The sequence below is a fragment of the Phyllostomus discolor genome, chromosome 10 (assembly GCF_004126475.2).
Source record: "Phyllostomus discolor isolate MPI-MPIP mPhyDis1 chromosome 10, mPhyDis1.pri.v3, whole genome shotgun sequence".
NCBI lineage: Eukaryota > Metazoa > Chordata > Mammalia > Chiroptera > Phyllostomidae > Phyllostomus > Phyllostomus discolor.
This window is the reverse complement of record NC_040912.2, coordinates 91,139,919-91,167,518: the sequence shown is the minus strand read 5'-3', so window position 1 is coordinate 91,167,518 and position 27,600 is coordinate 91,139,919. Positions and strand designations below refer to the sequence as shown.

The 27,600-nt window shown below is 49.4% G+C and overlaps 4 protein-coding genes and 2 pseudogenes across 4 annotated transcripts in view; 3 read left to right on the top strand and 3 right to left on the bottom strand.

The window, feature by feature from the left end:
• Window positions 1–27,600, bottom strand: part of LOC114507421 (GTPase IMAP family member 8) — a 772,814-nt gene that overhangs the window by 263,208 nt on the left and 482,006 nt on the right.
• Window positions 1–27,600, bottom strand: part of LOC114507465 (GTPase IMAP family member 4-like) — a 658,105-nt gene that overhangs the window by 325,505 nt on the left and 305,000 nt on the right. The gene's annotated exons all lie outside the window — the stretch shown is intronic.
• The window catches only part of LOC114507429, a 359,625-nt pseudogene that overhangs the window by 49,313 nt on the left and 282,712 nt on the right, over window positions 1–27,600 (top strand).
• The window catches only part of LOC114508181 (GTPase IMAP family member 7-like), a 251,484-nt gene that overhangs the window by 119,918 nt on the left and 103,966 nt on the right, over window positions 1–27,600 (bottom strand). The window lies entirely within an intron of this gene.
• Window positions 1–27,600, top strand: part of LOC114507444 — a 113,430-nt pseudogene that overhangs the window by 56,931 nt on the left and 28,899 nt on the right.
• Window positions 5,865–26,257, top strand: LOC114507446. Its single transcript, XM_036010397.1, is given in 4 exon segments — window positions 5,865–5,996; window positions 7,038–7,867; window positions 10,439–10,492; window positions 25,191–26,257. Coding segments are annotated over 4 exon segments (1,842 nt in total). The 5' UTR covers window positions 5,865–5,953; the 3' UTR covers window positions 26,106–26,257.

Below are 27,600 nucleotides of genomic sequence, written 5' to 3'. Positions count from 1 at the left end.
GATTAAGATCTCAACATGCAACCTGAAACTATAAACCTCCTAAGAGAAAACAAAGGGTGTAAGATCCTTGACATCAGTCTTGGTCATCGTTGTTTGGATCTGACCCCAAAAGCAAGGAAACAGAAGCAAAAATAAGTAAGTGGGATCATTTGGATCATTCCCACTCTGCACAGGAGGGTCTGACCAGGGCCATCAGGCAGAAAAGACACTGTTCCGGACGAGAAGGGGTCGGCATCCCTCAGTCAGTCCACGGGATGCATCACATTCACAGTGTGAAAGATAAAAGTTATTTCATCATCTCAATAAATAAAGAAAAAGCATTGCACAAAATCTAACAGTCTTTCATAATGAAAGCTCTTAACATGCTGGGCACAAAGGAAATGTACCTCCACATAACAAAGTCCATATGTGACAAGCCCACAGCTAAGATCATACTCAAAAGTAAAAAGCTGAAAGCTTTTCCTCCAAGTTCAGGATGAACTTGTTATTGGTCATCCAGTACAAGGATGACCACTCTCACCACTTTTATTTGATATTCTACTGGAAGTCCTGGTCAGAGCAATTAGGCATGAGGAAAATAAAAGGCACCCAAAGCAAAGAGGAAAAGTAAAATGGTCTCTATTTGCAAATGATATAGTGTTATATAGAGAAAATCCTAATGAATCCACCAAAACAAATTTCTCTTTATCAGAAAGAGAAATTAAGAAAATAATCTCACGTACAATAACATCATCCAGAATAAAATACCAAGGAGTAAATTTAAGTTGAAAGAGGAGCTGAAAGATCTGTATATTGAAAACTATAGATATTGCTAAAAGAAACTGAAGAAGACACAATAAATGGAAGACTATTTTGTGCTTATGAATTGGGAGAAATAATATTTTTCAAATGTCCACATGACACAAAACAATCTACAGATTCAACAAAATTCCTGTCAAAATTCCAATGGCATTTTCCACAGAAATAGAAAAAAATCCTAAAATTTTTATAGAAACTCAAAAGATGCTGAAGAGCCAAAGCAGTCTTTTTTAAAAAGATTTTATTTATTTATTTTTAGAGAGGGAAGGGAGGAAGAAAGAGAAAGAGAGAAACATCAATGTGCGGTTGCTGGGGGCCGTGGCCTGCAACCCAGGCATGTTCCCTGGCTGGGAATTGAACCTGCAACACTTTGGTTTGCAGCCCACGCTCAATCCGCTGAGCTATGCCAGCCAGGGCTGCCAAAGCACTCTTAAGACACAATAACAAAGCTGGAGGTATCACATACCCTGGTTTCAAACTATATTACAGAGCTATACTAATAAAAACAGCAAGGTACTGTCACAAAAACAGACACATACAACAACAGGGGAAAAACAGAGACCCAGAAGTCAATGGTCAATTAATTCACAACCAATGAGTCAAGAACATACAATGGGAAAAGGAGAGTCTCTTCAATGAACGGTGCTGTGAAACGGGACAACCACATGAAAAAGAAAGAAGCTGGACTCCAGTCTGACACCATACACAAAAATCACCTCCAAGGGACGAAGATCTGAACACATGACCTAAAACTATAAGCCTCCTAAAAGGAAATAAAGGGTGTAAGCTCCTTGACATCAGTCTTGGTCATCATTGTTCGGATCTGACCCCAAAAGCAAGGAAACAGAAGCAAAAATAAGTAAGTGGGACAACATCAAATTAATAAGCTTCTGGAGAGCAAAGGAAGCCACCCACACAATGAAAAGGCAATCTACAGAACGGCAGAAAACATTTGCCAGTCATGTATCTGATCCAGGATTAACATGCAAAATATATGGGGAACCCCTATACCTCAGTAGCAGAAACCAAACAATCCCTTTTTTAAAAATGGGCAGACTGACTGAATAGACATCTTTTCAGAAAAGACATGTAAATGGCCAACAGAACATGGTGCCCGACATCACTGATTATCAGGCAAATGCGAATCAAGACCACAATGAGATAGCACCTCACTCCTGTTAGAACGCCTACTGTCAAAAACACAAGAAATAACAAGTGTTGGTGAGGACGTGGGGATAAGGGAACCCTTGTGCACTGTCCATGGGAATGGAAAGTGGGGCGGCCACTCCAGAAAACAGCACGGAGAGTCACCAAACAACTGAGAACAGCACCACCACCTGGTCCACATGGACGCCATCCACAGGGAACGAGCACAGGACCCCACAGAGGCCTCGGCACCTCCCTGCTCACTGCAGCGCTACTCACAGCAGCCGGGTGTGGGAGCTACCTAAGGTCCTGTGTAGGGACCCATGGACAAAGGTCACGTGAGAGGTATGAGGGACAGAGTGTGCAGGAGGGGGCAGAAGTGGGTTTAGGGTGATGAACACAAAAACAGTATTTAATGAATAATGATACAGGATCACCCTCTATTTTGTATACTCACAAAAAAGTAAACCTACTTTTGCCCACCCGTGTATGCATGGGTGTTCAGCCATGAGAATCGGAAGGACATCTTTCCACTTGCAGATGGACCTGGAGGGCATTTGCTAAGTGAAGTTACTCAGACACGGTAATAAACACTGTTTGACATCACTTTCAATCTGGGCTTTTAAAAACCCAAATTCTCAGAGAGGAGAGCAGTCTGGCTGCTAGCAGGGGCAGGCGGTGGGGAATGAGGGGACGGTGGTCACACTGCACAACGGACACTTAGCGATGAGTTAGTTCTGGGGATGAAATGCACCGCACGGTGGCTGGAGTTAATGACACTGCGTTCTGTCCCTGGAAGTTGCTAAGAGAGCAGATCTTCAGTGTTGTCGCCACAGAACAGACACAGGAGTCATGGGACGTGGTGCAGGTGGTAGCACCCCAGTGATCACTACGGTGGTGATCGTCTTTGCCGACAGGTAAATGCTCAAACCAGCACACTCTGTATTTTAAACTTCCACAACGTTGCATGTCAATCACATCTCAGTAGAGCTTGGGGGAGTGGGGAGGACAGTAGGTGGGGTTCAGTGGGTGTTGGGTTCTACATTATAAACAATGACCTGGCAAAAATGGGCCAAAATCAGACTCCGGCCCATGAGCTTCAGATGAAGTTAAAGCCCTCACCATCTATGGGCAATGTCACCTCCAGGGAGTCTCAGTGAGTCAGGCCCTGTCACGTGTTGTCCCTGACCTGCCCAGGCCCAGGCCCCGCACCCCCATAACCCTGGGGCAGCCTCCTCCCTCTACACCAAACCTGTCGGCTTCCTCACCTTCCTCAGGTCTCCTGGCCCCCTGGCAGCAGACACCTGCAGAGGGGCTGGGGCGGCTCTGGGTGAGAGTGCTCCTCCCCTCCCTGCGGCCCTGTGCTGGACATTCGGAAAAGCCTTCCTTTCTGTGGAGAATCCAGAGACCCTGCCCAGGGCACTCCTGGCAGACAGGGTCGCCTTTGTGGCACTGGCCCAAGGAAGGAGGCTCTGCACAGGGCATTTTATAGGAAAATGCCTAGCGAGCAAAAGCAGTTAAGACTCGTGGTCAAGGCTAGAAGTGAATACAGGTCTCAGAACCTTACATGCTCTTGTCCCCTGAGGTTACTGCCCCTGGGGGACAAGCTGTTGGTGTCACAGGGACCTTCAGAGAACACCACCATGGACCACAGCGTAATTTCCCAGTGGGAACTCAGCCTCCCCACTTCCTCAGTTAGGAGTGTTCCTGTCTCTTTAAGTTGTCACCCCAGGACCCACCCCCACCCCACCCCTGGGCTTCCTGCTCTCTGAGATCTGAGAGGCAGGACACTTCCCCTGGTACCAGGAGGAACAGCCTGCTGCACTCAAACCAGAGGACAGCAGTTGGCCAGGGGCTTCTTGGACTGTTGCCTCCTGCAGGAAAGGTGAGCCCCCAGGGGAGGAGGGCTGTGAGCATGGGGAGGAATGCAGTGTGGGCAGGAGGCTCCCTGAGTGAGTGGCTCTGGGCCAGAGGGCAGTGGGAAGGGGCTCGGGACCTAGAAGGAGACATTCAGGATGCCCTGAGTCCCACACAGAGCAGGTTGTGGCCACAGCTCCCCCAGCCCTGATGCCCACAGGACCAACCCTATCCCAAGGGCTCCCCTCCCAAGGAGGGAGGGGGTCGGCTTGCTCTCCTGCAGGGACCAAAACTCGGTTTAGATGACAGCAAGCCTTCCTCACGTGCGTATTCGCACAGGCAAGAGATTTCTGAGGACAGGGCTGCAGGTCTGCCCTGAGAACAGGAGACGAAGGGACAGTGGTCTGGGCCCCGGGCTGAACCGCCCAAAACACTGCACTCTGCTCCCAGTTGTCCACACAGGGTCTTGCTGGACGAGGCAGCCAAGGACGTGAACCTGGTCTTCACACCCTTGCCCTAACTCTGCCCCTAGACACTGCTCCCAACCTAAGCTGCCAGGGTGTGTGGGCAGCTGAGCCCCTGAGCTCCCCCCACTCCCAGCAGGACAAGGGGCTGGACTGGGAAGACCGACCCAGAGACCCAGGTCCAGACTGAGCGCCTCGGAATCACCGGCAGGTGGGGGCGCGGGGCTGCTTATGTTCTGACAGTACAGACACGTCAACCAAACCCGCTGAGAAATGCACCTTTCCCAGAGTCCCCTGGATAACGCCCAAACACGGTGGGTCAGAAGCCCTGGACGAGGCGAGCACACCTGCCCCGAGGAGGTCTGACACACAGGGCCCTGCGTGCTTTCCGTTCTCCAGGGACCCCGTGTGTCCTGCAGCCCAGAGGCCGGGTGTCTGGAACTGCAGAGAACTTTCCAAATCCCACCCCAGACTCTGGGAAGTTCTGAAGGGCCCACCCTCGGGTCCTGGGTGGTCCCTGTACCTTCTCTTCTCCTTCTTGGACCAGGACCCTTTGCTTTCACTAAATTCCTGGTCTTTGCTCTGAATCTGTGGCTCTTTCTCCAGTTCTGGTCTGCTGCCATCCATGGGAGTGTGTTGATTCATAAGGTGGGGCCAGGGGTGGGGGGTGTGAACAGTAGTGTCGGCTTGGAGGGGGAGGGGAGCTGTGTACCGGCAGAAATGCCAGCGCCTTTGGACTGAGGGCCAGGCTATTGGTCATCAAAGTCCTTTCCCCAGAGACAAGACCTCCTACTCTTGGCTTTTCCTGATGTGGTGCCACCAGGAGTGAATGGAGTCACTTGTGGTCACCAGGTGGAATTAGACATGGACAGTGCAGTGAGGACAGGGCTCAGACAGGGTGTGGGGGAGGCTGAAAGTCAACTGGGAAAGGCCTGACATCTGCTCTCTTGGGGGGCAGCCCAGTGAGGGGGTCACCATCCTGAGGCTGGACAGGTGACTGAGGACACAGGGGGTGCTGAGCTCAGGGACTTGGTGATCACAGAAGGTTCCATCGAGTTACTGATGCCTGAGTGGTGGAACCAGCTGACTTGGAGCAGCCTCAGCTTTGGGGGCAGGATGTCAGGAGTCGGAGGGTAGTGGCCCAGGCTCCAAGGGACACCGATCCCATCAGACACACAAAGGCAGGACAAGGATGTGGCTTCCCAAGAGCAGAGTCACAGGCTCTTGTGGTCACCTGACACGTACATTTGTTTTCCAGTTTCCAAAACCCCAACTCCCATCCTGTGTGTCTCCCAGCCAACCCTGCTAAGTGGTTCCCACAGTCACTGAGCCTCTCGTCTGGTCTCCCAGTTTCCCAAAGACTCCTGGGGAAATGTAGCATCTACAGCTTTGGTCCCCAACACAGAGCTACCTGGGAGAAATTAGCATTTGAAGCCTGGTCACTGACCTGAGTCACTGTCACAACCTCCCCTCGGCCTTTCGCCCTTGTCGGCTCTGAACAGACGGACCGAGCTCAGCAAACCTCTCCCAGCGTCAGCCCCCCTGCCCGGCCCTTCCAGTGTTGCTCCCTCAGGTCCCATGTTCAGGGGGGCAGGGACCATGACTGTGTCACTGTGCTGTCAGCAGCTCTCGGAGGTAGTTGTACCACTTTAGTGAACCAATTGTGTTTGGGACTCTTCCAGCTAAGCATGGGAGGATGGAGGATGGCAAGAGATGAGGAAATCTCCTGGGGTAAGAGAGCACATCTCCCACTGGGAACTTGCCCCCAGGTGTGAGCTCTGGGTGATGATGGAAATGGGAAACCTCAGGACTGAACAGACAGGCCCTAAGGGCACCCTGAGGTGTCAGGGGCGACACAGCAAGAGTCCTGAGACATTTATCGTAGCTACGTCCCTGCCCCTGCCACTGCCCAGCTGGGAGGCACTAACTTCTTTCATGGCCTGCACCCCCCCACACCAGTGCCAAAGTGTAAAATGCAGACACTAACCCCACCTGACCCCACAGAGGAGGGTGGAGAGGGCATCAGCTCCTGAACTGGAGGGGGTCACGCACCAGGCAGAGGGTTAGAGACCCAGGGTGGAGGGGCAGACAGGTGTCTTATTAGTAGGCAGCAGGGTTAAGAGAGAGGGATGGGGAGAGGGGAGAGGAGGGAGAGAGGGAGAGGAGGACAAAGGAAAGAAGTGATGTCACTAACCCCCAACACCCCCAGGAGGAAACAACACCACACTATTATTCCCAATTTTGCACAAAGGTTTAACACTTAGAGGAAGCAACTTCCAAGGTGGCACGGCCCACCCATGGCGGGGCTGTGAGTCAACCCCCAGGTGTCAGGGACTCCACACAGCCCTTCACGCCCAGGCCCACTGCCCGCTGCTGCCCTCTTCCCTGGGCTGTACCCTGGGGGACTGTGGCAGAGGCCACCGATGCTGCCCAGCAGGGTCAGCTCTGCACCATGGGGACAATCAGGGGTAATGCAAGGAAGACCATGCCTGTTGAGTATAAAGGCGTGTCCCCTAGAGGAATGCCCACAGGTGGTGAGCATCTACAGGTGCTGGTGGTAAAGCTGAGAGGACAGGGGTGGATGGTGAAGGTCCCCTGGGGCAGGGACAGCTCTGACCAATGACCGCAGTATGGGTTTGCTTGGACAGCAGAGTTGAAACACTGTTGTTCTCCTTTGTTACAGGGGCTCTGGGGGTTTGGGGTGGGGGGCCAGGTAACCAGGATACCTAGTTGCTTTAGGGTCCGGAAGCTCACAGACCACCTGTCCTCCAGGTTCTGAAGACAGCATGCAGGGCCTGCAGGAGTGCAAGCTGAGGCTCATCCTGGCAGGGAGGACAGGGGCAGGGAAGAGTGCCACTGGGAACAGCATCCTGGGCCAGAGGTGCTTCTTCTCCAGGCTGGGAGCCACCTCGGTGACCAGAACCTGCGAGGTGGGGAGCTGCAGGTGGCGTCAGTGGCAGGTGGAAGTCATGGACACCCCGGACCTTTTCAGCTCCCAAGTCTCCAGGACAGATCCGGGATTCCAGGAGCGGGCACGCTGCTACCTGCTGTCGGCACCAGGGCCCCACGCAGTGATCCTGGTGACTCAGCTGGGCCGCTTCACAGAGCAGGACCAGGAGTCCCTGAGCGCGCTCAAGGACCTGTTTGGGGACCGCGTGACAACCCGCACCATCGTGCTGTTCACCCACAAGGAGGACCTGGCCGGGGGCTCGGTGCAGGAGTTCGTGCGTGACACGGACAACCGCTCACTGCGGAGGCTGGTGGCCGAGTGCGGGGGCCGCGTGTGCGCCTTCAACAACCGGGCGGTGGGCGCGGAGCAGGAAGCCCAGGTGCAGGAGCTGCTGGGGCTAGTGGAGCGCCTGGTGGGGAACCACCCCAGTGTCCCCTTCACCAACGATGTGTACCACCTGGCGCAGGCGCTGGTCGGCACGGACCCGGAGGAGCGGAGGCGCAGGGTGGTGCAGAAACTGGCTGGCCACACTCAGGGATGGCTGGGGCGCAAGCTGCTGGTCTGGCTGTGGGCTTGGATGCACCCCTGGAAGGTTTGCGCGGCCCCGGTGCTGCGGACGGTGTTTCTCCTGTTCTGCAGGCTGCTCCCCAGAGTAGGGCCTGAGCCCCAAGTCAACACTAAGTGACAGACTATACACAGAACATTGTCCCACCAGCTGACCACTACACTCACCTCTGGTGTCCATGCCTCCAGGGTCTGCAGGCTTTGCCCGTGTCCCTCACCTGGCAGTAACCTACCAACGACAAATTCCTACCACAGCCCATTGCCCACCTCCCCGCAAACACTGCCCCTGTGACCTGGCCTCTCTGGGCTCCTTTCCTACTTCAGCCAAGTAACTGTCGTTGCCTTTCCTGGTTTCCATTGACCACAGCTGCTGTCCTTTGTTAATGAATAGGCCCACATCACCCCAGGGGACCCGGGTCGGGAACCCACACAAAGCAACAGTCCATTCCCATTTGTTTCAGTTGACCATCAATTGAATGAATAAATACAGTATATGTTCACAACATATTGTCCGACATCAGTATTTGTAGGTGTCAGTTCATTTGCCTGACACTCACACTGAACAAAGGCACTGCTCTGTCGTCCCCGCCCCCACCTGCAAAACCACACCCACACCCAAGTGCAGAAAGACACACCCACCCACTAGGGTGTGTGCCCACAGGAAGAGAGACCCTGAAGAACTGCCCCTCTGTCACTGCAGGGGACATCTCCCGGGGGGAGTCTGTGTCACTATCAGACCCCTTAGCAGCCTGAATGCAGTGGCTGCTGAAGCCAAAGGAAACTTGATCTACAGACTGGAGTCCCTGGGAGCCACAGAGACCCTGAGGAGAGCCTGCTTCCCCAGAGGACTGTCCTCACTGCCTGGCACACTCATAGGGTGGGGGTGTGCTTTTCCACTCCGGGGTGAAGCTGAAAGAATTAAGAGGGTTGGAGATTTTTATTTCAATCTCCTAATAAAGGGCAGACACCCTAGGTGGGCTAAGCACTGGTGACACCATGGTGGGCAAAGTGTCTACCACACTGTGCCATGCAGATCAGGGAGGGTCAGCTCCAGGCCCAGGTGAAATGAGCCAGGTTAGGCAGCTCATCTCTGCACCCACGCTTGCTCTGTCCCGGGGTCTCCACTCTCACACACAAACTCAAGCTCACCCCAGATCCCGCTGGGTCCCTACGGTGTCCTCTGCCCGGTGCTTCACAGACAGGGAGTCCCAGGTCACTGATGCCCTCACGTCACTGAAGGGACACGTCAAAGGGCCAATAACCGGCAACAGCTGAGCACGCAGTGGAGCCAGAGGCCCACATGCCCCACCTGGAACCAGTGAAAACGCCAAGGCCGAGACTCGGCACTTCCTCTGCATCACTGTCACTGCTTCCAGGGTCATGGACAGATCCCAGCAGGTCACTGATGGGGAATCTGGATTTGGTCTTGTCCACTTTCCAATAACTATCCTTTCAAAGGAACAAACAAGAAAAGGCTACCGTTGTCCCTTTGCTGAGGTGGGAGATGGTCAGGGGTAAACGAATCAGAAAGAAAAGCAAAGTGTCCAGTGGGAGCAATGAAACACATGATTCTCACCCTTTGGTGGGGGAGGGATGAGCCCACAGGTCCCCAAGGGACAGCGATGGAGCAGCGGGGATGTAGGGAGGAACCCCCAGGGGTTCCAGGGAGCGGACACACCCCACTACAGCTGCAACCCAGGCAGGACAGGGAAGAGAGTGTTTGCTGATAAAAGGACACAGATTAGCGGAGTAGGTTGAAACTTGTGTCCCAAACATAGGCTGCTTTCAGAAAAAGCCTTTGAAATAGTATGGTAGAAACAGGCTGAACATCAAAGGATGGAAAAAGTAAATGGTGCAAATATTAGTCAGGCAAAAGGAAGAAGAAACAGCTGTATTGGTAGCAAATGAATTAGACTTCAAAACAAAGGAAATTACCAGATGCAGAAAGTTGAACATTGTAGGATGGTAGAAAGGCCCCTCCACCCAGAAGACAAAGCAATCCTCAGTGTTTCCTCCAAAACCAGAGAAGCACAATGTGTGCGCAGAAACTGAAACCAAAAGGAAACCAGACAAACCCACGACCATGGTTAGAGACCGGTCTCCCCGCACAATCGACGGAACAGCCGCCTGGAAAACGAGCCGGGATCTAGAAGGGTCCCCCACACCATCACTCAACGGGGCTAACTGGTGTTTGTGGAAGCTGGAATTTACAGAAGACACATTTTTTTCAGGTGCACAAGGAACATGTGCCAGGGTACGCCCTGTCCTGGGTCTCAACACAAACCTCGCCACATTTAGAAGAACTGAAATGCAGTGGGACGTGTCCTGGGACCACAGCCGCATCCAGGAGGACTCAGGAGCCGCTCCTTCACCGGCTGTCAGCTGTCAGCAGGTTGACAGTGCGGGTTAGGGACATTCTCCTTTTCCTTCTACTCATCAGTGAGACCAGCCTCCCTGTTGAGGAAAAGAGGTGACAATGTCCTCCACCCCACATGGGTCCCCTGGCTCCAACAACCCCTCACTCGTTTTCCACTTAGAGGACAGATGCCCTTGCTCAAGTAGGGACAGCTTCAGTCTCTGCTCACCCTTGGCCAGCCCCACCCACCATGTGGGCGCACTAACCCTGGGCGTGTGATCAGTTACCCCTGGTGCAATTTAGCCTCTTCGTGAGAATCCAGAGAGCCGCATCCTGTCAGGGACAGACACCTACCAGGTATCCGTGCTGGGAGTCAGCCTCACTGAACACTGGCCAGCCCCCCAACCCGCCTGGTTGAGTCCCTGCAATGCCTCAGACAGCCTCCTCCTCCGGTCACTCCCCACTCACAGAGATGGCAGGGAGTCCAGCTTTCTCTTCAACAGCACAGAGACTGCTCTCTCTCTCCGACAGGGGAGCCCCAGGGGCCAAGGAAGTGTAGATGGTGCACACCCAGCTGCCCACGGCCCAGGGTCCCGACCAAACCCTAAGTCTTCAGCTCCCTCTGCCCCTCCAGGAACCTCTTGACATAAGAGAGTGGGACATGTGGAAGTGAAACCAGAAGTTAGAGATGTCTGGGGAGAAACTTAGGAACTTAGGAAACCCCATAGCTCTTCCTTGTCTGTGCTCAGTTCCGGAAAACAAGGAAATACCCAGTACTGGGAAAGGAGTGTTGAAATCTCCAACTGTAAGTGTGGAGTGGTCTCTTTCCCCATTTGTTTGAGTCAGTGTTTCCCTCCTGGATTTGGAAGTTCTGTTGTTTCCTGAAGCTCTGTTACCTAGGAGGTACATTCAATCATATTGTCTTGTGGATGCACTAACCTGTTTGTCATTATGAAAGGTCCTTCTCTATCCCGGGTGCAAAGATGGTATCGTTTGGCTCCTACTTTGGTTGACTTGAATACAGCCACTGTAGGTGTCAAATGCTGAGCCTGTGCCTGGTTTCTCTTTGTGACGGTGTGTCTTTTTGGATTCTTGCCCTGTGACCTGTCTGCATCTCTGCATGTAAAGTGGGATTTCCTTCACACAGCACACAGGTGGGCCCTGCTTTTCAAATGCAACCTGACTGCCTTATAATTGGGGCATTTAGATAACTTACACCTAATATTATTGATATGGTTGTGTTTAAATTCACTGTCTTGCTACTTGTCTCTGTCTCATCTGGGTTTTTTTTCTGCCTTTTTTGGGTGAATTGTAAATTTCACTTTAGTTCATCTACAGCTTTATTAGCTGCACCTCATGTCATTTTCCCAGTGGTTGCTCCGTGATTGACAGTACACACCTTTAACCTACATTCTACCTCCGGTGAACAGTCCATCACAGCACAAGTCCTGTGAGATCTCTGCAACATTCTACCATTGCTTCCTCCCTCCCCATTTATGCACTGTTGTTGTCATACCTTTTACAGTTGCATAAAATATAATCTCCATTATATATTGTTTTCCTTTTGCTTTTAAGAGTCACTTGCCTTTTGCAGAAATTTTTCAGTGATAAAAAGAATCTTTTCTGCGTACCCACCAACTCGCTGTTTTTGGTCTCAGCCCTTTACAGAGGTGCCAGTTGTCTCCGTTTTCACTTTCTGCACCCCTGACCCGTCCTCTGGGTCAGCCCTGAGCAGCCTTTGTTCAATGTCTGGAAATGGTGTGTTTATAAAAGAAGTCTTAGGAAACTTAAAAACATTGAAAAAACACCAAATATCTTTTCTGGTCACAATAGTATGAAACTGAAATCACTAACAAGAGAAAAACTGAGTAATTCACAAAAACATGGAAATAAAACCACACACTCCTGAACAATCAGGGGAATTTTTTTTTAAATTGAAACAAAAATGGTAACAACATACAACCTGCAGCAGAAGCCATTCTAAGATGGAAGGTTATAACGATAAAGGCCTACACTAAGAAAGAAGAAATATCTCAAATAAACAACTTAACTTTACATCAAAGAACCAAGAAAAAAAATACGCTAAGCCCAAAATTAGCAGAGGAAGGAAATAGAAATCAGAAAGACAATAGAAAAGATGAACAAAATTAAGATCTCTTTGTGTGAAAAGATAAACAAAATGTATGAAACTTTAGCTCAACCAATTTAAAAAGTAGAAGACTCAAATAAATAAAATCATAAATGAAAGAGGAGATGTTACAACTGATACCAGAAAAATACAGAGGATCGAAGAGGCTACTATGAACAACTATGGGCAACTGAGTAGATAAAATGGAAGAAATGAATAAAATTCCTAGAAACATGCAACCTACCAAGACTGAATCATAAATAAAAAAATCTGAGCAGACCGATAATGAGGAAGGAGATTGAAGCGGGAATCAAAAATCTCCCAACAAAGCAAAACTCATACCACATGGTTCTACAAATGAATTCTACCAAACATTTGAAGAACAATTAAAAGGACAGTTTGAATCCTTCTCAAACTAGTCTAAACATTGAAGAGGAAGGAACACTTGCAAACTCATTTTGTGAGGCCAGACTAACCCTGATATCAAAACAAGACAAGGGTGCTACACGAGGAGAAAACTACAGGCTAATCTCCCTGATGAATATCAATGCAAAATTACTGAACAAAATACCAGCAAACTGAACTCTACAGCCATTTAAAGGATCATACGCCACAGGTAAGTGGATGTAAGTTAGTTGTGCCTCTTTTTATAGGTGTAAATGTGGACCTTCCTGTGGTGGCTGTCCTTGCTAGACAGGACCACAGTCTCGAGGTCTGGAAGGCTGTTAATAAATACAGGGTTTTTTAAACCAATTTTTGGAAGGAGAGTTGTGCCACTCTCCTTCCAAAAATGCACATTCATTGGTTGAACATTAGATGTGCCCTTACCAGGGATCAAACCCACATCCTTGGCACATCAGGAAGATGCTCTAACCAACTGAGCTGCCCGGCCAGGGCAAAATGCATTCTTCTAAATGGTAAACTGTAACACAGTATTTTGCATGCACCACTGTAAGCAGCATGGCCTTGTCAGGAACCCAACCCAACCCAACCCAACCCAACCCAATGAGTGCAGCCAACTGCAAAGCAGAAACCAATGTGTCATTGACCAAATAGTGGGTTTAAAATTGATGCTTTCAGCCTCCCTGTGGGGAGACAGAGTTTGGATGTGAATCCCCATCTCCTTTAGTTGCTGCAAGTAAATAAAACGACCTTGTGACAACCAGGCCTGGTCCCTGAATAGAACACCCCAAGTGGCGAACCCCTTGAGTTCAGGAACATCATGAAAATTCAGCCACAAAAGTGTCAAGGCTAAGAGACACGCAAATACGGGATGTAAGAGTTGTTACTGGTGAGTTCATAATAGGCTAAGACAGGAGTCACAAAGCCACAGTTTCCTGCTGCAGACCGCAAGCTTTCTTGTACTTGCAGCAAAGGAAGGAAACACTATAGTGCAATTACCCAAAATGGCCCTGTTTACGATGAGCCTGGCCTTGCAGCCAGACTCTTGTCAAGGCCACAGTTTGCTTGTTGCTCCTTGCTATGTGACCCTAAATTTGAGACAAAGGAGGGTGTGAAGTGTCAAAAAACAAATTTATTTGCAAAACAGGGGCCTCTAAGTTTACCTGCTGTGCTTGGCGCCCAGAAGAGGCAGGGCTCAAGGTCACTGCTGCAGGCGCTGCCAGGCTACGTGTCATCCCGGGCACTCGGTTCTGCTTTGGGCTTGCTCTTTCCCACAGAAACTATCAGACACATTGTGTCCAGGGAGAGTGGTCACTGACCAGACAGTTGTATGGGGAGGACCCAGGGAGGAACCCCTACCAGAGTGACCTCTGGGACTCCAGCTCCAAGCAACAAGCGAGTCACCCACCTCAAGCACCAGGAGTAGCCGCCCAGAACACAGGACCACAGGGGCAAGGTCGTACGCCCATTTCAAATGGCATGGCTCCTGGAAAACGAGGGGAGAAGGAGGCTAGACGAAAGCTGCAAGACAGGAAGCGCCCCACAAACACCTCTTCTCGGCCAACATTACAGACTGTGAGAGAGAAACAAATGAAGAGCCCACGAAAGAAACGAAAGCAAAGAAGCCACTGGAACAATGAGCCCAACCAGTGAGCAGCTGGAAAAGCCAGTGGGAGCAAATTCACAAAGAGGCAGCTTTCTTCCTGCTGCCGGAAGATTTTGGATTGAGGCTTTTAAATAGTGATTGGAAACGAGTTGGACACTAGAAATAAGCACAAATATGTCTTCTCATTAAACCCAGTGGAGCGCCCTGAATGTCCTTCGGTGCACACTTAATGTTTGTCTCTAATTTACCCAATATTCTGAATGTATGGGAAATGTTTAAAGTGTGTAAAATGGACTTTTCCTGCCTATCAATATTACATGGGGGAGAGGGAGGTTAAGGTGTTTTTGTTTTTTTAACCAAAGCTGGACGGTCTAAAAGAGAAATGTCATTTTGATCCACTAAGGGACAGGATGTCATGCACACAAACAAAAGTGACTTAAAATCAAGAGAAACAAAAGGGAAGAGCTGAGAGAAGAGAGTGATGGAAAGGAGGGAGGACGTCTGTGTGCTGATCCTCATAACGTGCAGCATCTCCAGTGAAATTTCTAAAACTAAAAGAAAACACCGAATATGAATCATTGGGCATAAGTACCAGCTTAAAAGCCCAGTAACAACGCTGCATGTTGGGCTGCAGAGCCCCAGGCTGAGACAGAAATGTGCCCGATTTCCCAGGAAGGAGGGGACGGGAAAGGCTGAGGCCAGAGGACAGGGAGCTCCTAGAAGCAGAGGGAGCGCCCCGGCCTCTTCCCCTCTGCGTGACCTCGGTTTGGACCCAACGTCACCAGGTCATCAGGGAGAAGGAGACACTCAGCTGACAGGTGACGGATGGATTTCAAATTGAGGGCCTGGGACACGTTGGATATTGGACTATAATTTAATAAACATTATATACAAATCCCAGATATCTGTACTTATATGTGGTGCATCCTTCTCACGATATGCACTTCTATTTATCAGGTGTCATGTTCAATTTGCTACTACTTTGTTGAGGATTTTCATGTCTACATTCATAAAGGATATCGGTCTGTAGTTTTCTTTTCCGTAACACCCTTGAATGATACCCACCTCATAGAATGAACTGTGAATTCCTCCTCTCTCCTATGTGAAGTATTGGTGTTAGTTCTTCTTTAATGTTCAGTAGAATTTTTTAATTACTAATTTAACCTCCTTACATCTTACAGGAATATTCAGACTTTATTTCTCCATGAGTCACTTTCAGTCATTTCTGTCTCAGTAGGACTCTAATGTACAGCATTGAAAAGCAAAAGACGACAAGAAAGTGTGACTTTCTGCTCGGTGAGCTGACAGCCTGCAGCTGTGATGCTGTCACGACCCACCTTAGCTTTTGAGCAGAGCCAGGCCTTCCCTGGTAGAGCATCTAGTGCTGGCCAGATACAGGACACAGGACGTGGCCACCACTCTGCCTTTGCCCCACAATTCTCTGGGTCGTCACCGGCTTTGTCAGGGTTGAACGTCTCTTTATGAAACTCCACTGCCTCTACTCCCCGCTTTTCAAATGTCAGCTCTGCAGTGAGGTCTGAGGCTTCCTCTGTCCTGAGGACCAGCCATGGCACTTGGAAGTCAAGAACCTGGCAGGCTAAGTGCACAGGGCTGGCGTGGGATGGGGGGCACTGCTGGTGGAGAGTGGTGGCGGCCTTGCTGCTGGGCGCCCTGGTCCTGCTTTGCCTGCTGCTCTCCAGTCTCAAGGTTAGGCCGGACTGACAGCCCAGGTCTGAAAAGGCAGGTAACCTGGCAGGAAAGGAACCATGGAGCTGAGAGGAAACTGAAACTTCATCACAAAGGTGTCGTGCAGCTTCAGAGTTTAAGGACACACAGAAGTGAACACTACCAACTGTGCAAAGGCCCCAAGTTCACTTGTTAAGTTTTTAAGTCTCCCTTTTGACTCTGGGCACACAGTTTTAAAATGAATCTGTCTAACTGGAATATGTGTTAGTCTCCATGCATCTTTCCTCTCTGGAAAAATAGTGGAGTGGCTGGCAGTTTTTAGTAGAGAGGGGATTCATGGCAAAGAGAAAACAACCATTTTTATTTTTAACATTCTTTAAAAATTTAGGCATTCTCCAATCAGGAAGATGCTCGAACCAACTGACTACTCAGGATTGTGGATTTGATGTCCTGTTGGGGACATGCAAGAAGCAACTGATGAATGTGTAAATAAGTGGAACGACACATGGATGTTTCTCCCCCCTCTAGCTTTCTCTAAAATTAATTAATAAATATTTTGGAAATTTTAACACTTCATTAGTCCATCTAAAAATAGATGCCACAGACTAGGGCTTCTAAAAATAATGCCACAGACTAGGAACTTACAGAGAACAGAAATTTGTCTTTCACATCCTGTGGGTGGTGTCCCAGAGCACGAGGCCCAGAGTGGTAGGTTCTGGGGAGGGCTCTCCTAGGGCTGTGGACAGACAGCTCCCCACAGTGCCCCCAGTGGTGGAAGGAAGAGCCAGCCCCTGGGGCCCTTTCATAGGGGCACTGAGCTCCAGCGTGAAGGACCTCCTGATAGCACACCTCCTCACACCATCCTCTTGGGCTTCAGGTTTTCAGCGTTGGGTTTTGGAGGGGGCTCCTGGACAGTCAGACCACAGCAGATGCTGACCCACATTAACACCTTCTAGTTCTCATGAGGGGTAGGAGTCTCCCTTTGTGATCCTTGTAGAGTTTTATTACCATCTATGACAGGGATGTTGGGGCTACCTGAAACTGTATTGAAAGTCCAGCAGTTTCCAGCTTTCTGGCATGCATTGTGGTTCATGTCTTTCCAAAATTAAATAGGATTTTGGGAAAATCACAGGCAATGTCTTCTATCTGGGTTCTTATATGAATATATATATTCATATGAATGTATTCATATGTATGTATATATATTCATATGTATGTATGTATGTGTATATATATATATATATATATATTTAGAAAGAGAGAGAGAGAGAGAGAGAGAGAGAGAGCTCTCTTCTCTGCTCTCAGGGAAGTGACAGGGCAGCTGGTGCTTTGGAAGAAGCTGCAGAGCACCGAGGTGAGGCCCAAGTGGCTACACTATCGGGTGTGATGGGGGCCAGGCCAGCCCACAAAGTCGTTCAAAGCCACACTAGAAAACCAGATGATATCCTTAAGTTGTGTAAACAATAAATACACAGATAAATAAATAAATAAATAAATAAATAGGATTTTCTTATTCCTATTCCTGAATGTGACAGCATACTTTTAAAGGAAATCATTGTCTTTGTACCAGCCACACAGAGGCTGGGATTATGGGCATGTTCTTCAAGGGCACAGGTGTTAAGGGCTCCAGGAGGCTCTGGGTGGGCTGGCAGGTTAGTGTGGGCTGGCGGGTTAGGTGGGCTGCAGCAGGGGTCCTGAGGGCCACAGTGGCTGCTGCAGAGTTGGGCTCTGTGAGGCTTGCCTGGGAACATGTCCACGGTCAGTTCCCGGTTTTAGCCTCCTTATCAGCAGCCATGCTGGGGCTCGGTTCCTTTGACCACATTGAGGGTCCCAGGGCAGGGCAGGGATTGGGCAGACAGATGGTTCTTAATAGCTTATGATGACAACAACCTCGTGACATTCAAGGGAGAATTATCATTAACTTCCTTTGATTTGAAGAGGAAAATAGTCTACTGGGAGTTAAGTGATTCCCTGAGGACCCAAGGTGACAACATCAGAACTGGAACATCTTTTTTCCATACTGGCCCCCTGGGCATGTTCACCAAACCCAGCTTCCCATCAGATGTAAACTGCTTCTTCACTCACCAGTTTATCCATCTTGTACTACGTATGTGTATGACCTCAAATATCATAACTTAAATTTTTTGAGAATATGGTTACATCCCTCTGCCAACATATACTTTGATCAGTTCCAAAAGAAAATGGCATCATTTAAAATATTTTATACTTTTCACATTAAGACACTTTCTGATGGAGTGGCTGAGAGTGTACTGCCACGAACACGGTCATGCTGAATTAACTGAACCCCAGAGCATGCCGAATGGCACCTTCCTGAACGGCCCTCCTCGGGCCTCACTTTGACTGATGTGCTATGTCAGGTCTGCAAAGACCTATGGGCCTCGGAGACCAAGTTCTATTAAAAACATCTTTGCAAAACAAGATTTTGAAATAACTACAAGTAGTCAAAAGTGGCAAGACTAAGTTTACCAGTACTTTCGCTCTGGAGAGTTTGTGTGTTTTGTTTAGTAGACTTCATAATGCAAAGGTGACTGCAATACTTGTCTGTTTCCATTGTTGACTTGTTCCAACTTTCCTGGCAATGTTCAGGCATTTGCCAAGTGAGACTTCCCAGACAGCCACCAGAATAGGCTACAGCTGCACAAAGAATAGCACAGAATCCCCAGTGGGTCGTCAGTTGGCTTGGGAAGAAGACTCAAGTTTGGGTGCCTGACAATTATTATTGTCACTCATTATTACAATGATGGTGGCAGGTGTTGGTATAAAATACAAAGAGAGGGACTGGATGTCATATGACATCCCCAATCTGATTCTCAGAATGTGCTATCAACAATTTTAATCACATTATTAGAGAGGTGTAACAGTTTTTCCTCATGGTCGATAGCATTTCTCTATTCCAGATGTCCCCACGGTCCCCACCTTGGCTGGCCTGCAGCCATCACCGCACTGCTGTGTGTCCAGGGTTATCCACAGCATTTCTTTAGTGATTTCCCTTTTCAGACACTTTGATTCTGACCTTTTCACCTTTGATCCCATGATCCAAAACACTGCCTGGCATGTGAAATGCCAGGGATCATCAGACTTTCGGGAAATGCATGGTGACCTTGGCTTTCCCATACCCTCTCTCTATCCTAGCTTCCTAGCTCCCCATTTTCTAGCACCAGTTTCTTCTTGTAAAACAGCTGCCATCCACCTTTCCACCCAGGAAAGTGTTCTTTAGGCTGTGGCTTGAAAGACTTTTACCCACTGGGTTCAAGGTTAGACCCACTAACCACGTTTATGTAAATGGGGTGGTTGGATGCTAAAAATCAATTTGTTTAGTAATCAGTATAAAACAGCACCACCACTTATAAGTAGAGCTTCCTTGACCTGCAGATAAACCAGAGCAAACTATTAGAATTCACGGAGAGACTGAGGGAGCCGTATCCTGTATTGTATGCTCCATCTTGCTCTGTAGCATAACCATCCTATGTTCACTGCTCCAGCCTTAAATGTGCGATCAATTGACAAATAATGAAACTACAGCCCTGCTCCACCTGCCACAGAATAAACCCACACAGAACGTGCCGGTCCCCCGAAGTCTCATAGGGCCAGTTTGTCCGGTGGCACAGAAGGGGCAGCCAGAGAAGGGGAGCCCATCCAAGTCATGCCCTTGGAGTGGGTCTTCCAGGCCCTCTGCAAACCAGCGGTGCCTCTCTGTCCCTAGCTAGAGGGAACATTCCAGAAACAGAGCCTTGAGAAGGGCCCTGGGGTGTAGGGCTGGGCAGGTGCTCCTGCAGAGAGTGGCTGGTGCTCCATAAGGGCTTTTCTGTGTCACAAGGTCTGTCTCTGAACCTGGCGGCAAGGGGAGGGGCCATGTCACCGCCTGCAGAGCCTCTTCCTGCAACTGCTGCTATCTTGACAAGTTATAAAAAAGAAGTGGGAGGGAGCCTGGCAACCGAAAAGCTGTGACAGGAAGTATCCATTAAGAGGACGAATAGCACATGGTGTCCTTTCTGGTCTCTGGATCCTCTTTGCAGCAGTTTCGTTGCCTTCCCTAATCCTTCCCCAGGACCTTTTCCTGTCACTGGGGACATGGGTCGGGCTCAGAACTCCCCTTTCTTCTCAGTTCCTTGCAGCCTCGCTCTGGAACTTTTGACCTCCGGGCAGCTCCTCTTTAATTGCATCCACCGGCTTCCTGCGCACCCACGGCGCACGCACATTCCCGGGGCTGCCCAGCACAGCGCCTGCATCGACTCTCCAGGTAAGGGGATGGGGGGCGGGGAAGTGTCCCAGCGCCTTGAGGGTCTGAGAGTCCGCAGCCTAGTCACAGCCCCTGATCTCACCCAGGTTCCCCTACTTCTGGGCTCACCCGTCGGTGAAAGGGAGCGACGACAGTGGCGTTAGGGGCCACAGTGGGTTGACAGTGGGGGAAACAGGTGTGGGAATCACTTGCCTGGCGCCCACAGCCCATCACACTCCACAGCTGTCCGCCCAATTGTCTACACCTTAGCCCCTGGGTCTTCATGGGGACTCGTGGGGTTTCCTGAAACTGGACGAACACTCTCAATCTGCTTGATGGATGAGACAACTGAACGTCCCCAGATGCGGGGGCTAGTTCAGTTTACCCTCTTAACTTCTTAACCCCACCCCCAGCAAGCTAGGTTTTTCACAGGAGACCCCTGAGTACAGGTTGTCCATGACCTTGACCTTCTGAACCCACGGCATTCTTTCCCAAACACCCCACTCCTTCCCTCCCACACGACGTAGGTCACAGCTGTATGGCAAACAGACTTATGTTCAAGGCACGGGAGCAATCCCTTGGTCGGCTGAGCCGTTTGTGAGAGACCTACCCAGAAATCACAAGAACTGAACTACAAGACAAGGGACTCGAATACCAGGAAACGGTGGGGACTGTGGCCGATGAGTGAGTGGAGGAGACACTTAATGAACAAAGCAGGCAAGAAACAGCTGGGTGTCCCTAAAACAGCACGAGCCTGCTTTTTCCCTGTGTGATAGAATAAGGTATCATCAGGATAGAGTCAGGCTCGTGGGATTTCAAAGTCGGAAGATACATGATGTTCATTTCCTTCAACCGCCTGCCTGAAGTAGACCCTCCTACTGTCCCCGCCAACACCATTTGTTCTCTGCTGGCCGCTGCCTGTTGCTCTCCCGAGACACACAGCCCCATCTGGGAAAAAATTAGTAGAATTTTCCATTTGGAGAAAGAGTCCACCTCCACTCTCTGTCCTCATGCTTTGGGCTGCCCCAACGTGGACATGTCCCCCGTCCCTTCTCCTGGGCTTTATTCAGTCCTGTTAATATTTTGTGACACATTTAACATCTCCATCAATATCCTTTCTGACTTTTCCCAGACACTGGGTTATTGGTTCAAATCTGCCTGAAAGCCCGTTCCTCTGTGGGGCCCACATCTCCCCCTGCCACCTGGCACATTCGGAAGGTGGCCCGGGAGAACCACTACACCGCGTCTCCGCAAACGTGACCCGAGTTGGACTGGCCTTTTGTGACAGGCACCTTGCTCCACTTGGGTCACACTCATAATCAAGTCAGAAAAACCCCAGGTTGTTTGTTTTACACTGAACTGCTTCAACTCAAAGGGACTCCTGCCCCCTGCAGTTTTCTCTTTGAATTGTCTTTTCTCAGAAAAATGTCCCCTCCAGAGTTTTCAATACAGTTGTCTGTTGGTTTCAGGGCAGGCTTCCATCCTGTCAGGGTCATTTTAGGTCCTGACTGTGGACGGCTACATCACATGTGGGGTTCTAAGAGGCTGTGGGCTTACTTGAAGTAATCTTTTTTCTCCTGTGGCATCCAGGAGAATAAGCAGGCAAAAGAAGCTGCTTTTTGATCTTAGTTCCTTGGCAATTGTGTGACCTTGGGTTGGCCACTTGTTGCTCAGTTTCCTAACATTTTAATTAAATTTTTAAAACTTACCTTAATTCAAGAGAACCATTAAAATAATGTACATGAGAGAACTTAGAAAGTTATAAATGGACGCACTGAAGATTAGTATGACAATGAGATTCACCATCATCACCATCAGCACTGTCATCATCAACATGGTTGGATTGATTCCAACATATTTTCTGAAGTTTCCAAACCTCACCAAAGGTTATCTAAGGTAGTGAGGGAATTTGTGCGGGTTTAGCAAGAGACAGAGTATAATTTCCCAGCGACAAGGACCGTGTCAGGGAGAGGGGGTGAGGCAGAGCTCTTCGGTGGGCTTCGGGAAAGGAAGGGAGGGTGTGTGGGAAGGGGAGGGAAGGAAAAACGAAAGGAAGAAAAGAAGGAAGGAGGGAAGCTGCCATAGTATATTATGATGATGTGAAAAAGGATGGTTTTCCGAAGTGGGGCCCAAAACCCCAGTAAGTGAAAGGAAAAACGTGCAAACGTTACTTCTGTAGAACAGAAGCAACCTGAATAGCAAACCAGCTATGAAAACTATTTTTGAGTTCAGTGGTAATCGGTGAAATCCAAGTGGAAGTCATCCTTATTTATACTCATTAGAGTATTTAAAAATTACAGGTTGAATATCAACAAGTTCAAGTGAAGGTCTGGGGAATTCTCACACGTGTCCGTTATTGGTGAGGATTAGCACCTTACTCTCGGAGTCACGTGAGCAGCATCCAGTCAGGTGGGAGCTGGCCATCAGGCATAAGCTGCTGTATGTGTGCCCCGAGACATACAGTATATGGGGATTCTTCTGCAGCAAGCGTATATTTGGAAACAGCTTAAAGCTGTGTTAATAAATAACCAGATTAAATGTTGCACAAATCATGTGTTTATGTGAAAGTTTCAAATGCAAAAACAGTACTAGGTGTTACCTATAGATGCATGTGTCAGTGTAAGCGGATATACACACCTGAGGAGGATAAATCAAACCCTCAGACAGTCTGTTGCATCTGAAGGGAAGAGGGAGGGAGAAAGGGCCTGGGGGTCAAACACCAGCCACAGGACTCCATGTGTAGTGCTTTAACTTCACATCAAACAGAGGAGCTGCAGGAAGAATGCCAAAATACTTACATTTGTTCATTTTTCATGGTAGGCTTTTGTTTTATGACTCGGTGTGATTCTTCACTTAAAAACTGTGTTTCATAACTGCATAATATTAGAACAATAAATAAATGCAGTTTCATCTCAGGTAGAGCTGGATGTTGCACTCTTGCCTGTCTAACACCGAGATGAGGAACACAATATTACACCTCACTGGACTGAAACATTTATGCCAACTGATGCCAATGGTTGTGCCAATTTCTGTTTACATCCCCTAGATTACAAAACAATAAGGGACAATAGGAGACATGGGCCTCAGCGCCAGGCAGGAGAAACCGTTGATTAAACACTGAGGAAGAAGTCAGACTCTCTTGAATTTAAAAGGATTAATAAAGACTTTATTTATTTATTTACTTATTTTCAGAGTAAGGGGAAGGGAGGGAGAAGGAGGTAGAAACATCAGTGTGTGAGGGAAGTGCTGACCCATTGCCTCTCACACTCAGGCACTGAACCTGCAACCCAAGCATGTGCCCTGACAGGGGATAGAACTGGTGACCTTCTGCTGTGTAATACAATGCTGCCCAACTGAGCCACACGGGTCAGGGTGAGTCTCTCTGGAATTTGTCCTGAATGTTGACTCTTTCTCTTTGGTCATGACACCTCCTTCTCTCCACTAACTGCTCAGGGGGCTGATGACAAAGTTGCTATAGCAAGTGTCATTGGATGACATCCTTTTCCAGTTAGAGGGCATAATAAGTAAATGATGTTTTAACACCTTTCGTGCTTTCCTGTAAGCTGAGAAAACAGAGCAACCATGTGTGGTGTTGCAGCTCCTGGTTTGCTGGAAGTTATTTATAGACGTTTTCAAATACAACATGAGTTAGGAAATTAGCCATGGAAATGGCCCCTCCATGCAGAGTTAGTTTTAGGAGTCCCAACTGGAGGTGTCCTCAGGCCTGACCAACCCCTATGTGGACACTTGCTTTTCATTCTTTTTCTGATTTTATTCCAGAAGAGAATGGAAGGACAGCCGAAGAGCAGATACGGAACTAGGCTGAAGGCAAGGTAGCCTCCGAGTTCTCAAGAGGTTCTGGTCCCTCACCTCAGACACAGTGACAGAAGCCCTGTATGTTAAACTGCAGAAGAAAAAGACAGAGCTCATTTGTTCTTTACCTCCCCCATCACCACACCCCCCCACCGACCCCCACAGTACGATGTTGTGCTGCATGGGAAATGTGGAAATGAAACTCCAGGTCAGAGGTTGGAAGAGTTTTGAACTGCACTGTGAATAAAATTTCTCTTTCCTTGTCCACCCTCAGCTGAAAAATGGAAAAGTTCCCCAGACTTAGTCATGGTGTTTGCTACCAAACATCCCAGAACACTTTGGAAAGGAAGAATCAGCCCAGAGCAGAAGACAAAGAATAGATTCTAGGAGTCTACAATGAACTTGGAATTCATTTGGGCTCACGAGAACTGGAGAACTCCTTGTGTTCTTGCTCTCCTTGGTCCCTTGAAGGTTTTAGCTCCTGGCTCTGAGTTCCCTCCCCAACACCACTTTTGTCACCTTCCTGTAGTTCACTCAGCCGAGTAGGTGATTTCTCCAAACCATGTACTTCTAGTGGTCTTATATTCCACTCCTCTTCAGCCACCCATCCCGGTTCCTCTCCCAGACATTGCCCTTGACCTTTCTGTTGTCTCAATTTCAAGCATCCAACCCCCCCACCCAAAGAGCAGAGACCTGGGAGCCTCAGCTGGTCCTTGGTGGGAGGTCACATCTGACACTTCCGTTCCTCCCAAGGTGTAGGTGAAGGTGTTGAGCACACTACACGGATATGACTGGGAGTTTGTGGGTGGAACACAGGTGGTAATATTTTCCTCTTTGTGACTTGTCCTCTGCCTCCCTCTAATCTCACATGTATTTACCATGAAACTGGCATGGGTACCATCCTGAAAAAACACAGGGACCCCTTGTCTTTCAGAAAAACTCTTTTCCTTGGTCTTGATGATGGCTTGGAGCACCCTGCTCAGTGTAGCCGTTCTTACTTTTGGATGTGGCTGCCACACTATATGCCTTCCTAGGTGGCTTTCCTATGACCAAGCACCTCCTAAAGTCATCGACATACCTTTGTGTGTATTTAGACAGGACGGTTTTCCTGGAACAAAGTTCTGTGTTTTTTATGAGATACCATGAGGGTCCATGAAAAAAACATCTTAAGCATCACTAGCTTAGCAAGACACATTTTTTTTTTCCAGGCAGAGTTAAAGATAAGCAGTCAGAATTATCCTCCTCACTGAGGCTCATCCTGGTGGGCAGATCCGGCTGCGGAAAAAGTTCCACTGGGAACAGCATCCTGTGCCAGCCCAAGTTTGAGTCCAGGATGTCGGCCCGGGCAGTGACCAGGACGTGCCAGGAGGGCACGGTCACATGGAACAGGAGGAACATCCTGGTGGTTGACACACCCTCCATCTTTGAGGCAAAGGCTCAGAACCAAGAGATGTACAAGGACATTGGGGACTGCTACCTGCTCTTGGCCCCAGGGCCCCACGTGCTGCTGCTGGTGACGCAGCTGGGCCGCTTCACTGCCCAGGACATGGTGACAGTGAGGAGGGTGAAGGAGGTCTTCGGGGCAGGCGCCATGTGACACGTGGTGGTCCTCTTCACCCACAAGGAGGACCTAGGGGACGAGTCCTTGCATGAGTATGTAGCCAACACAGACAACCTCAGCCTGAAGACCCTAGTCCATGACTGTGGGGGCAGGTACTGTGGCTTCAACAACCGGAACACTGGGGAGGAGCAGAGGGAGCAGCTGGTGGAGCTGATGGCTGTGGTGGAGAGGCTGGAGGAGGAGCTTGAGGGTGCCTCCTACAGCAACGGCCTCTTCTTCCACACACAGGAGCACAAGAGAAACAGGGGCAGCACCTCTGGAAAGGAGTACAGGCACTACCTGGTCCAGGTAGAAGAGCAGGTTGAAAAGCAAAAGCGAGAGCTGAAGGAGGTGGAGAGTCACGGGCTGTCCAAGGCACTCCGCAGGGTGAAAAAGTGGGTCTGGTCTCACATTGGGTTATCTGCATTTATTGTGATATGCATTTTGATTTTTCTTGCTGTTTTGATTAGCTGGGGTATTAGTTGTTCGCACTAAACATTTCCACTGACTCCTACGATTGGCTTTTTGTTTCCAGACTCGCCATCTCTATGTTTGTAAGATACTTGATTTGCTTTTTACTTAGTGTCAGGTTCAATTTCTCTTCCTTGTATCAGGCATGCCCAAGTGCTTACAGAGAAATAAAACCCGAGTGGCGGCTTTACTCTAGGCAGCGTTGTTCTGGGCTTCCTTGAAGAGGAGGGAAACTCTCGGATCGGTGGAGAAACAGAGCAAGTGGACTAGGTTACCGAATCACTTTTGAAAGCAAGACATCAAGAATTATTGCACTCACTGGAAAACCAGATAGTAAGAAGTCTGCTACAGGACAAAAGGGGCCCAGGGATCAGCGCAGGGTCTAGGGGTATGCAGACCCCAGGCCTGCCCCGGGGTGCTCCGGGGTCTGCCCCAGGGCGCCCGGGAGAAGGAAGTCGCTGCTCCCTCCCCGGAATACTGGGAGTGAGCAACTCCAGGGGAGAACGTGTTGCTAAAAGGAACAGATTGGACAGTTGGACTGGGAAAAAATAGCCCAGGGACGGTGAACACCCACCCAGAGGCCTGGGAGGAGTGAGGGACACTAGCCGACAGGACCAGGGGCAGCCTGAAAGGGCGCCTGCAACCCTAGCCCGGGGGAAGTGCAGATCGGTTGCTGCGCTCTGCTCGAGCCTCATAGGGGGGCCTGAATCGCGCGCTGCGATCCCGGGAGGGACGTGGCACTTGGTGCGTTCCTACAGTGGTGGCTCAGAGATTTCCAGCCAGCCTGACCTGGGGAGCAGGGAAAGGCGCCCACACCTGGGCCGAGTGCAGTTCGGCGAGGAACATGGAGCTGGAAACGGCTTGGCGCGCACCCCATCAGGATGACTGACTCTCGCGTGCTCTGATCCCGGAAGGGTCGCGGCGAGGCCCTTAGGGCGATCCTAGACCCCGAACCTCAAAAGTTTGGGGGAGGGGTGCACCCTTTTATGATCCCCAGGGAGGCCACAGTGAATCCAAAAATGTCTTGGGTGCCTCCTGGGATCATAGAGCTGGAAACCTGCAGGACCCCGGAATCCGGAAGAACGTGGAAGTGAGATCCAGAGAGCCAGTGTGTGCGGGAGCTCCCAGGCTTCCTGACAAACCAGCTGAGGTCTGGCTGGGAGAGAGAGAAGCATTTCAAAGGTCCCTCAGCCAGCTGAAGCCAGCAAGATTAGAAAAACTGGTCTGGCCAGTTAGAAACCAACAAGAAGTTTTTTGTTTGTTTTTGTTTTTGTTTGTTTGTTTGTCTGTTTTTTTGGCTTTGTTTGGTTTTTCTGGCTGTTGTTGGTTGATTGATTTTATCTTGTATTTTATGTGACATTTCATTTTTCAATTATTATTTTTATCTCGCAATCCCTTATGTTTCTCTTCCATTCATCCTAATATTATTCTTTCCACTCCAAATTTATCTCTCCTGCACTACATCTTCTGCTTTTCTTTCCTTTTTTTTTAGTCTTGCAAGTTACTGTAAATTTGTATT